Source organism: Puma concolor, chromosome B4 (genome assembly GCF_028749965.1).
Source record: "Puma concolor isolate L17-30 chromosome B4, mPumCon1.1.hap2, whole genome shotgun sequence".
NCBI lineage: Eukaryota > Metazoa > Chordata > Mammalia > Carnivora > Felidae > Puma > Puma concolor.
In genome coordinates, this window is record NC_141673.1 from 41,248,047 (window position 1) to 41,261,205 (window position 13,159).

Below are 13,159 nucleotides of genomic sequence, written 5' to 3' on the forward strand. Positions count from 1 at the left end.
TGAAGAAAAAGATATCTAGGACTAACTAGGGGCTTTATCAAGAAGTACTCAGTGACAACAAACATGCATTTTCAGAGAAATTTGTTCATGACTTTTCTACAACTGTAAGTTATCAATACACTTTTACATATGCTAAATATTTAGCTGTTCAGTCATGCAAACTACTTACTTTCTTACTCCGGATTTCCTCTACCAATCCCCATTTCACAACAGGCTTTATATCCCACCTAAAAGGAAATTTGCATTCAAAAGTCTTCAAGTAACCTTCAGCCACTAACCTTACTGTCTTCTGTCTCCTTAGCTTTCTCTTGGAGGGGTTTCTTCTCTCCAAATTCACAGGTTGCTTTTAATGTGAGCTGACAAGAAAGCATTGAGCTCTCCGGTTCAGTAAGTTCCAAAGGTCTTGAAGAATAGGGCTGTGACCCAGTAGTGCCAAGATTTGGTATCAGAAGAGCAGTATGAGCAGGCTTTGACCCAACAGCTGGCTGTCTCAGTTTTGAGGCAACCCCAAGTACAGGCATGGCTTCTATAAAAGTATCTTCTTGCTGCCAAAGAAAATGCTTCTAACCTCAGTCTGGTAGACTCCAACTTTAGTATTTCCAGAACAAATACTTTAAACAAAACTAGCAGTCATCATGATTTAAAAAAAAAAAAAAAAACCTAATAATATAACTTCCAGGAAGAGGCAAAACTTCCCTTCATCTTCAGTTAAGTATCTTTCTTTCTTGCTGGCTTGAATTCTCATATTCTCTCATCTCTCTCTCAACCTCTCTCTCTCTCTCTCTCTCTCTCTCTCTCTGTTCAGTGAGTCAGTGTCTATGTAATATTAAATACTCCTTTGGGGAGTAAACTTTTCTTGAAGGTAACTGCTACAAAGCTCCTTCTCTAGGATTAAAGAGCTCCTGCTTTTTTTCCCTCCTACCACGGCAGTCTGAGTCTGAGCACTGAGAATAAAGAAGTGGAGAGAAACAAAAGGAAACGTCCTCAGTCCAACTGTCAAGGCAGCCAAAAGACCACAATAGTGGAAGGACAGGAGTCCTTCCTGACTTCAGAAATAACCAGCCTATCTTCTCTTTTTAAAGAAAATCATATTTCCCCCAGTTTAAAAAAAAGAATGAACACGATTAATGGCCAAAACAAACAGCTGTTGGAAGAACTTTTAGCCCGGAAACAATCTCAGCAATGAAGCTGTTTGTCTGATTTCCAGCTATTTTTCACTACTGACAGCCATGAACCACGGTGCTCATTCTGTTTTATCCCATGAAATCAAGTTAAATTCATGCAATAGTGCAACTTGCCAAAGCTGTTAAATCAGCAGACTATACCTGCCTAGGTTATGAAAACACAGTAAATATGGACAGCAATCATATTTGCTATCAGTAATCATTGTTTCTAAATTTAACACCAATAGTGATTAAAAAAAATTCACAGCTATTCCATGTAGGTGGAACGTACTACACAGCAGTTACTGGACCAAGTACTTTATGTATTACCACATTTAGCCAATGAAATGACTCAAGAACACACACTTGTCTTCTCCACTACATAGAAAGGATAACCAAGACTCAGATTCTCTTAAATAATCTGACCAAAGTCATAGAATTAGGAACTGGAAGAGCCTTTACTACTTAGAGTAATTTCAAAAAACATCATAGAAACAACTTAAAATAATGCTGTTATTTGAGCTCTTCAGGTCCAAACTAAAATCCTAAGGTAATAAATACCCAAATATATATTCTGTGGCTACGAATAATGCTGCTTCTCTCCATAAAATTATTTTACTATGGTTAGATTATGTTCCATATCTGGAAAAAAAACATGTCAGGAACTATAACAAAAGCAAGGGGTACGTTTTTAAGAAAACATCTGTCATGAATGCATTATCGTCTGTAAAGTAGTTGCACTTAGATAAGTTTCTCTGTCATTCCATAAACATAATATTTATGTGACGGTGTTGAGATTTCAACAGCAATTTCCTATCTGGTAATAAGAATTCACTTAGTTCATATTCCTCATGTTTCTGTTGAAGAATCTAAAAGACACAGGTGGACTCCTTTTTTCTTTTTTTTTTTTATTTTTTTAATGTTTACTAATTTTTGAGAGTGAGACAGAGTGCAAGTGGGGGAGAAGCAGAGAGAGAGAGGGAGACACAGAATCTGAAGCAGGCTCCAGGCTCTGAGCTTGAGCTCAAACCCACGAACCTCAAGATCTTGACCTGAGCTGAAGTCAGATGCTTAATTACTGAGCCACCCAGGCGCCCCTTCATTTTTTTCTTTATTTAGAAAATCTCTGTTCTATTCATTAAATATATTAAGAATTAGTAATATTGCAAGAGAAGTTCATAGAAAAATGAGTGGACATTTAATGCACATTCAATAAATGGTAGCAATTACAAGAATCGTAACTATTACTGTAGAAAACACCTCTTTATAGTCAATTATTTTCTTTCTCTACTGTTTCCAGCTCTATAAAATATTAAATAACTTTAAGTAAGAAGCAGTAATTTACAGATAAAAGCTAATAACTGAAGTTGAATTTATATGTTCTTTTGATATAAGCATAGAAGAAATTCAAATACGAGTTAGAAATCTTGCCAACTTTAAAAAAGAAAGTAACTCAAGTGGGATTTAATGGTATAATAAGAAACAAATACACTAGTGGGAATGAGAAACGAAGTGATCCCTCTGAGGAAGTAAGTTACTTTATAATTAACAAACCATTTAACACACTGTCCCTTCCAAAGACTATAAAATACTGCAAAGCTGAAGATGTTCATGTTCCTGAAATAGGGGTTTAAAGTAAATAAGAACATATATGTATTGTGGGGCGCCTGTGTGGCTCAGTCAGTTAAGCGTCCAACTTTGGCTCAGGTCATGATCTCCCAGTTCGTGAGTTCAAGCCCTGCATCAGGCTCTGTGTTGACAGCTCCAAGCTTGGAGCCAGCTTCAGATTCTGTGTCTCCACCTCTCTCTCTCTCTCCCTCTCAGAAATAAACATTAAGAAAAATGTATATGCATCTTGAAATCCCCACATTGCAGACAAAATGGCATAACCAAAATAATAAAACTTGTGGGAAAAATAGGTTCTGGGAAGACCACTAAAACATGCAACTTTGGGAACAGATCACTAGCAAAAATAGTATTGGTACCTTGGAAGACAATTTGGACCACCCAAGCAAGCAGTCCAGCCCAGAGTTTTAAAAAAATACAATTGATAAGAAGTGATGATAATACTTTATTAGAATTGGTGGGAAAAATCTAGGTGGAAGGCAAACTGAGCCAATAGGCTCGCCCGTGAAACAGGCACAGGGGGCAGTACAGTCTGCAAATATTTGAGAACCACACAAGACGAGGGGTATGTACCTCTGGCCAGGGAGCCCCAAATGCACAGACACTTGTTTTTGTTTGTTTGTTTGTTTGTTTTGTTTTGTTTTTAATTTTCTTAAAACCAAAAGGGCTCCTGTTGACTCTTCAGTATCAAACTTGAGGACTTCTTTTCCTGCCCAAGGTTATAATTTAACTCTATTCTGCCTCCTTTGGACTAGAATAAATCATAGTTAAGGCTATGCAACTTCTACATTATACGAGCATAATTCTATTTACCAACTGCAAATGAGCTCGGTGGTATTTTAGAAACATATGCTGGAGCAGAACATGCTATAATTCCCGATATAATCAAATTGGAAAAAAAGTATTTACATTCAATAAGATGTCTTTTCACTTTGAAACACCTTTTGCTTCCTGGATAATATCATTTCCCTGAAAGATAGGGTTGAAAACAGTTGCCACTGTTGACTAATTCTATGAAATAACACCTACACCAAGAGCAACAAAAGCAAATTAACTTATTCTAGAGAATGAATTGCATGCCAGGAGTAGTCATCACATTCCATCCTAAAAGAACATCACCTTTAGATAGGAGACAAAGGTCCAGAAAAGTTAGACACTTAGCTTAAAGTCACAGAAAAAGGGGTTTCTCAAACTGGGTTCAACAAACCACCACCTGGAGTGCTTGCTAAACATACAGATTACTGGATTCATCCTAAACCCACCAAATAAGAATCATGAGGGCAAGGGAGAAAATCTGACAATAGAATTTAAATAAACTGATTGTCCCAGACACTAAACTTCAAGATCTCTGTTTTGGAGGATTAGTAGATTGACAGTTCAGGGAAAAGGCTACAGTTATATCGCCTGGAGTCAAATCCCTGTTTCCTCACCTGCTAGCTATATGAACTTGCAAGTTGCTATGCCTCAGTTTCGTCATCTATAAAATGGGAAAAAAATAATTTTGCTTCTTTTACAACATAGCTGTGAGACTTAAAAGAAATGAATGTATGAAGCCATTAGAACAGAATCCACCACATAAAAAATGGCCAATAAATGTTGGCCATTAATGTGGTAAGACATATAATGACCCTGAGAATTACTGAGGTAAGGTCAAAAAGCATAAGTAAAAAAATTTGTCAGGATCATAAGGGTCACCAGAACTGAACTCAGGGGGGAAATCTGGAAAATTAAAATGAGATAAATTACTTGTCATTTTCCCAAAGCATACGACCTTCCAAAATCAAGGTAGAGTTTAAGGCAATAAGAGAATTCCAACCTGGCTAAATTTTAACATGAGTTATTTTAAAAAATAAATAACAAAACCTCACGAATTATAATTTACGAACTACTATTTATTTACAAGAGAGAAAGAAAAAATAACCGACTATCAAACAACATCAAGAAAATTCTTGCTAAAAGAAAAACATAGGACTGGTTAGTCAACTCAGATGTTTGCTAAAATAAGAGAGTCACATTCCTATTTTTAACAGCTTGACTAAAGTAAAAATTACACGTAAAATTCAACAATTCTAAAGAAATAATTCAATTTAACCAGAACCACAGCAAGATTGGAAAATTTCCTTCATCCCCAAAAGGATCTCTCATGTCCCCTTATAGGCAATGCTCCAGTGCCAACTCAAGCAACCAAAGAGATATGCTCGGACACAAGTTTTGTTTTTTATAGGAATCCATTTAATTAAAATTAGGCAGTCTTTTAGTGTCTGGCCTTTTTCACTTTGCATAATGCTTTTGAGATTTATCCATGCTATATGTATCAATGATCTTTCTTTTGTATGGCGGAGATGTGTTCCATTGTGAAGATATGGCACAGCTTGTTTATGAGATGGGGGACATTGTGAATAAAGCTCTATGAATATTTGAATATGTTTTGCGTTTATAATTTCTTATGGATATATAATTCAGAGGTGATTGCTGGCTTATTCGATTAGTATATATTCAATGGTATAAAAAACTGCCAAACCATTTTCCAAAACATGGCATTTTGAACTTCCACTAGCAATGGATAGTTGTCAGTTGTACACATACTCGTCAGTACTTCATACTGTAAGTCTCTAAAGTTAGCCATTCTAAGTGAGGTGCAGTGGTATATAAGAACAGTTTTAAACTCTTCTAATAACTTATTTCTGTTGAGTATATTCTTATGTTTTTTTTGTCATGTAATCCATATAGCATCTTTCATGAAATGTCGGTTCAAAATGTTTGCTCTTTTTTTTTAATCTTATTATTGAGTTTAAACAGCTTTTTACATATTTTGGATACACATCCTTTCTTAGATATACATTTCAAAAATATTTTCTCCCAGTTTGCAGATTGTCTTGTTTAAGAGAAAATTCTCGGTATATTTCTCACATTTTTGCAATTGTGTTACCAGAGGCCATAACTAACTGTACTTTTATGCTGAACTATGTTTTCATGAATTTTGCTTGTTTTCAAGCAAATAAGCTTGGAAGATAGACAAAAATAGCCTTGAAGATAAAAATGATGTTTCCCTCTGGAGCAAAGAACAGGCTTATTTTCTGCCCATTATAATAAACATAATGCCTCCCTCCAGATAAAAATGTCAGGAAGCTTTGCTCATAACTAATCATAAAAGATTTGTGTTCCCTAAACTCAAAGTTTCTCTTCTATAACCCAACGCAGTGCATGTGCAGACATCATCTAGTCCTTGTCACATTGTCCTATAGAAACTGGGGCTTGAGGAACCTGTACAAAAAGATGTGATATTCTGGCCACCGCTGTTGCTGTAAGTAATAAATCATCCCTGGTCTCTAAGGGAGGACTTTAATCCCTTTTGCCAAGTAGAGTGTTTCAGGAGTCAGTGGCACTTTTTGTGAAGATACACGACATTAACTTACTAGTTTGCAAACAGAGTAAAATCTCAAACCCTTCATAGTTTTTGACATGTTAATATTGTTTTTTTTTGACAATGCTGTCAGTTTCTGCTTTATGTGTTCTAAAGCTCTATCATTAGCTTTATACTCGTTTAAGATTATTATTTCCTTTTGATGAATTGACTCCTTTAACATACATGATGAAAAGTCCTCCTTTATATTTGTTAATATTTCTTATTATAAAGTTTATTTTGGCAATATATGATGTTTCTTTTCATAAGTGTTTGGTATCAATTTTCCATCCTTTTACTTTAAATATGTATCTTTATACTTAAAAGTGGATTTCCAGTAGATGATGCATACTTCATCCTATTCTTTTATTCTTTCTGATAATCTGTGCTTTTTAAATGGAGTACTTAAGCCATTTCAAATTCGTGTAACTATGAATATGATTGGTTTAAGTCTACCATATACCATTAGTTTTCTATTTGTTTTTATTCTTTTTCCCCTTTATTCTTTTCATCAATTCAATGTGGTTTTTTTTCTTTTTTTTTATAAATTTAAATTGTATTTAGTTAACATACAGTGTAATTAATGTTGGTTTCAAGAGTAGAATTCAGTGATTCATCACTTACATTCAACACCCAGTGCTTATCACAAGTGAACTCCTTAATACTCATCACCCATCTAGCCCATCTCCCACTCAAGTGCCTCCATCAAACCACAGTTTGTTCTCTATCATTTACACTCCTGGGGTGCCTGGGTGGTTCAGTCTGCTAAGTATCTGACTCTTGGTTTAGGCTCAGGTCATGATCTCATGGTTTGTGAGTTCAAGCCCTACATTGGGCTCTAGGCTGACAGTGAGAAGCCTGCTTGAGATTCTCTTTCTCTGTCCCTCCCCCACTTCCTCCCTCCCTCTCTCTCTCTCTCTCTCTCTCTCTCTCAAAAATTAACATTAAAAACAAGAAGTTTCTTTTGGTTTGTTTCCCTCTCTTCTCTTTTTTCCTCCACTTTCTGTATGTTCATGTTTTGTTTCTTAAATTCCAGATAGGCATGAAATGATGTAGTATCTGTCTTTCTCTGACTGATTTATTTCACTTAGCATAATACATTATAGCTCCACCCACATCATTGTAAATGGCAAGATTTCATTCTTTTCGATGGTTGAGCATTGTTCCATTGTGCGTGATACACATTGATAGATACATATCACACCTTCCTTATCCATTCATTAGTTGATGGATATTTCCATAGTTTGGCTATTGTTGATAATGTTGCTAAAAAAATTGGAGTGCATATACCCCCTCAAATCTGTATTTTTGTATGCTTTGAGTAAATGCCTAGTAATGCAACTGCTGGATCATAGGGTAGTTCGATTTTTAGTTTCTTGAGGAACCTCCATACTGTTCTCAGAGTGGCTGCACCACTTTGCATTCCTGCCAGCAGTGCAATAGGGTTCCCCTTTCTCCTCATTCTCACCAACATCTGCTGTTTCTTGTTTGTTAATTTTAGTTATTCTGACAGGTATGAGGTGGTATTGTGGTATTTCCCTGAAGATGAGTGACACTGAGTATCTTTTCATTTGTCTCTAGCCCTCTGGGATGTCTTCTTTGGAAAAGTGTCTATTCGTGTTTGCTGCTGATTTCTTCATTGGATTATCTGTTTTTGGAGTGTTGGGTTTGATAAGTTCTTTATAGATTTTAGATAATAACCCTTTATCAGATATGCCCCTTGCAAATTTCTCCCATTCTGTAGGCTGACTTTTAGTTTTGCTGATTGTTTCTTTCACTGTGAAGAAGCTTTTTGTCTAGATGAAGTCCAAATAGTTTGTGTTTGCTTTTGTTTTTCTTGCCTTTGGTGAAATCTAGTAAGAAGTTGCTCTGCCTGAGGTCAAAGAGGTTTCTGCCTGTGTTCTCCTCTAGGATTTTGATGGTTTCTGTCTCACATGTAGGTCTTTCATCCATTTTGAGTTGGGTTTTGTATGTGGTATAAGAAAGTGGTCCAGTTTCATTATTCTGCATGTCACCATCCAGTTTTCGCAGCACCATTTGTTGAAGAGATGGGTCTTTTATCCACTGGATATTCTTTCTTACTTTATCAAAGATTAGTTTACTATATCATTGTGGGACAATTTCTGGGTTGGATCAATTCAGTGTTTTAAACTAAGTTAGCAATTTTCCTTCTTCAGTATTTTAAAGATGCCAGTGTATTGTTTTTAACTTGCATAATTTCCAATGAGAAGTCTGTTGTATTTCTGATCTCTATTCCTCTCTATGTATTGTGGCTATTTTATCCAGTTTCTGTTAATATTTTTTTCTTTACCTAATTTTTATATATTTCTTCTGTTTTGTGTTCACTGAACTTCTTTATAGTTTTGTCAAATAGGAGAAATTTTTGACAATTATTTCTAAAAATATTGGCCTACTTCCCTCTTTGTTTCTGGGGCTCTAATTACACATGTGTTGGACCATTTGCTTTTCTTCCATAGGTTACTAATATTATGTTTATTCTTTAAACCTTTTTAATGCTTTTATTCATTTTGCATTCATTAATTTCTGCTGTTATGTTTTCAAGTTCACTTTACTTTTCAAATCTTTACTTCTATAATACTTAATCTGTTTTAAGCTTATCTAGTGAATTTTATTTCAGATAATGCATTTTTCAACTCTAGAAGCTCTACACAGTGTCTTTTATATTTAACATTTCTCTTCTCATCATATTTATGTTCTCTTCTACCTTCTTGAATTTAGAGGCATATTTATAATATGTGTTTAATTTTCTTGTCCATTGATTTCATCATCTCTTTAATTTTCACACATTTCTATTAATGGATTTTTTCTTTTCTTTCTTTCTTTCTTTCTTTCTTTCTTTCTTTCTTTCTTTCTTTCTTTCTTTTCTTTCTTCCTTCCTTCCTTCCTTCCTTCCTTTCTTTCTTTCTTTCTTTCTTTCTTTCTTTTTCCCTTTTGGATATGAGTCATTGATACACTGTAATATTTTACTGCATGTTAGGCATTTTTACTGCATGTTCTGTGCTGGATTTCAAGGTGTGTTTGACTTTGTAATAGTACACAATTCAGCCACTATTGAGATCTTCTTATAAGCTATGTTAAAGAAGGCATAGAGGAGCTTATTGTCTAGAGCTAATGTAACTCCACTCCTAAGTAAATATACTTTTTTCAACTCTGACAAATGCCTGAAGACTTAATTGGTCTCTCTACTTTAGCTAGGGGAAATACCACGTATTCCTAGACTTGTGTGAGTTCTTGGAATGGTTTATCATCTGTTTTTCTGGTGCTTTCTTCCTTGGTCTTCTTATTTCCTCTCAGACATGTACAATTATGTCCTCTATGAAACAGTGGAGGAAACATCTAAGTTTTGAGTGTTCATTCTCATTCTCTCATTCTTTCTCTCTCTCTCCACAGTTCCTTCTTTTCTAGTAATGTGCCTGAAAAAAATTAGACCTCTAGACTACCCTTAACTTTGATTTCAATCTCTATATTCAAGCACGACTCCCGGACTCCATTTAAATTTTCCATCCCTACTGTGTGATCTGGATAGTCTCCAGAAATTCAGCTGATACAATAATAGGATTCTCCTTTTATTATCCTTCTCTCATGGATCATAGACCTATGCTATCTTTTGTCCAATGGCTGCATAATGTTGTGTTATATACTTTGGCCAGATGCTAGTTTTTTAATGTATGAGAATATATCAGATCCCTGTTAATCTACAATGGTTAGAAGCATAAGTAAAGAGTTATACTCCTAATTCTTATTTTTCTCCAATCCATCCTGAAAACATTGGGTGTTACTAGTTTTCACTTTAGATCTCAAAAACCTCCATTGGTTTGTTAGTTTCCTTCACCTAGCTAAGAACTTCCCTTAAACCTTAGAGAAGAAATATTTTGTACTAACAGCTTGCAAAGTGTTTGACTGACTGAATCAGATAGCCTTCCAAATCTAATGAGAAAATTAAAATTAAAAAAATAATATAAGACATAGTGAGCATGGAGTTAAAACAGTTCTCCAGACTTGTCTTGAAACACTTAAAACACCGAGGTCTATTTTAGAATATCTCTTGCCAGAACCCCCATTGGCATCATTTTTTTTCAGGGATCTGGGAAAAATTTGATACATAGAGAAGTATTAGCCATACAGTATATTTAAGGGGGCAATAAGCCAAGATATGCCTTTATTATAGTATTGAGCAGGGGGAAAGAAGGTAAGCCAGCTGTCTAAAACATAAAGGCAGGTGATGAATACAAAGAAGCCAATAATAAAACAGTTAATGGGCATTTGGAAATGCACATGATGCCCATTAAAATGAGGAACAATTCAGGAAAGGTGGAAGCTGGTTATATCTGCTCTACAGCATACATTTACCATCTTACAGGCTTCCTTACAATATGCTACTGATGCAGTTAATTGAGCAAATAAAATTCATCAAATTCAGAAGGCCGCTTAACCATGAAGCATAATGAAAAGCAAATGTAGTGAGCTTTGAAATGGCATTGCATGTTATACTCTCTCTTTTAGAATATCATCCCCCAGAGTCAAAAATACATACATCTGGAGAAAGGACAGCTATTTTATTAAAACAAAATCTATTCGATAGTCTTGCCAGATAAATTTCAGGGCCCCAACAAGGCAGTAGATCTTACAAATCTAAAGAAACTCTCAAAAAGGACATTGACAACTTTTAAAATAGTTACACTTGAAGGAACTATTCTTGTTGGCATACATGTACAAAAATACATTGCACTGAAAAGATAAATAAGAGCACCTTAACCCAAATCATGAGAGCTTGGTCCTGGAAAGTGCAGCCAAATAGTTTTAGCCATAACAATATATAAAATAGTGCTTTATGAAAGTATCTTTTTCACTACTGTTCCCTTGCCACTTTTATTATTTTTAGCTTAGCTTTGAATATTATATATAAATAAGACTTGGTGAAAATAAAAAGGAATGACACACCGAAATATAACTGGTTAAAAGGTAAAAATAAAAGTGTTGGTTGCAAAGGTTGTACCTTAAGTTGTGAAGAAGTTTTAGGAAAATCACTTGGAACATTGCACATTCTCACATCCCAAGAACCCTAGGCCAGGCAATATAACCATCACCCTTATTCTTTCAGAGTAAAAATGTTAACTATTCTGTTTCACTTCAGATATATTGACGGTGCCTCAGGTTCCTTTTAGGAACTGAAAAGAAATATTTTCTTAAGTTTTCTTTTTAGGCTATTTATTTTCAAGTTTTAACCCAGGGTAGGAATATAATCACCTGTAATTTCCACCCCAAAGATGAATTAAATGAATTGTTGCCTGTGATCAGAAGATATTTCCCTTAGTTGCAGCAAAGGGAATTTTAGGTTTGCTAACATTCATATCCATTCTACAAGACCACCCAGAAAACCCACTCGAACCAACAGCTTCACAAAGGTGGTCTTTATCAACTCATGCAACATTTTCCTGCAAACTCTGGGGATATTTCAAAATAGCTGTGTGCATGGGGCCAGAAGAGTGGGGAAGGAGGAGGCTATTGAGAGATTCAGCAGGATAACTCCTTATTCAACCTACCTAAGACATGGAAATAAGAATGGGGGATTAGAAAGTGTGAAAAGGAAAGCATGGGGTCTACTAACTAACTTCCTACTATTCTGAGTGTTTTATTCAGCTGCTTGGTCAGCAACATAAAATTACAAATGCATTATAGGCATGTTTATTCCACTGGTAAAAATAGTGATCCAAGGCCACCACTTGTGGTTCTAGTACCTTCTACATCTGGAGTGGTGCAGGGCACATTATTCTCAGCTGTATACAATGGACTTATTTTCAATAGGCCAGAAAGAAAATGAGACCAATAACTGAGAACCATGCTTCTCTGTCAGGAACATTTAATCCATTAGATTTAGAAATATGCAGAAAATAGACCATAAAAAGATGCAAGCTTCAAGTATACCCTTCAAAGAAAAAAAAATCTGAATGAATGAATGAATGAATTCAAAGTTTTCCTCTTACTTTTTATCTGCCTTCACCAGAATAGTTGTCTTTAAAGACTTTTTTTACTGACATTATTATCATCCTGACTTCGCCATCTGTTTTCTTTGCCAGTTTTCTCACTAAAATGTTGATGTCCACATATATACATTCCCTTTGTTTCCATATTGTCTGAGTCTCAAGGGTTTCTTTTCTTGAAATTTCACAAAGAAAGGATGATTACTGACAGCAGTAGAGACTGCTGTCTCTTTCTTATATATACTTTGCTTATTGGTTTTATGAACAACACGTATGTTACCCTAAAATATCTTCCTCTTTCCTGTTTTAAATGCTTGAAAAGTAAAAATAACTGAATAGAAAAGAATAATGTTGAAAAAATATGAGACATTTCTGTAAAGATGACTTTTCATTGAGGAAATTTTTTATCACTATCAACATAAGATATATAGAATGAATATATATATATGTGTATATATATATATATATATATATATATTCAAATATATTCATTCTATATAGAGTTTTTAACAAAGTTGTAATTTTAGGCTAAGACTATGAGTTTTGTTTGTTTGTTTTGTTTTCTTAATTTTTTACCCTGCACCAATATTTGCTTGCTATATATTTTTACAACATCCTGTTTCTTATTCCCCTACAATGCTTCCACAAAATATTTATAAGCTTTAGAGGGTGGGCAAGGATGAGGATAGAAAAAAAATGGATAACTAAGGTTGGTAATCCAAAATTTCAGTCTATTTTTCTTTATTCTATAGCTAAATTTCTTAATGAATTGGAGAGAGTCCACAAACTTACAAGAAATGAGAATGAAGAAAAAACAATGCTGATAATCTGCTCTTAAGTAGCTGGTGATAAACTAGATTTCCATCTAATACAAGAGGAAGTTCAACGCTTACTAACCTCAGCTTAAAATTCTCATGATTAGTCAACTCTTGTACTTTCAGGATGAGTAGCATATGTATACCACA

General features: G+C 34.8%; 1 protein-coding gene across 8 annotated transcripts in view; it reads right to left on the reverse strand.

Annotated features, from left to right (window-relative positions):
* Positions 1-13,159, reverse strand: part of NAV3 (neuron navigator 3) — a 598,387-nt gene that overhangs the window by 357,821 nt on the left and 227,407 nt on the right. The window contains exon 1 of one of the 8 annotated variants that reach the window (XM_025927005.2): positions 279-1,656. The exons of 1 other annotated variant lie outside the window; for it this stretch is intronic. In XM_025927005.2, the coding sequence (XP_025782790.1) occupies positions 279-521 (243 nt within the window). In that variant the 5' untranslated portion in view covers positions 522-1,656. Of the gene's footprint in view, positions 1-278; positions 1,657-13,159 lie in introns of those variants that run through there. 6 more of the 8 variants (XM_025927006.2, XM_086712754.1, XM_086712753.1 and 3 more) reach the window with 6 other exon arrangements.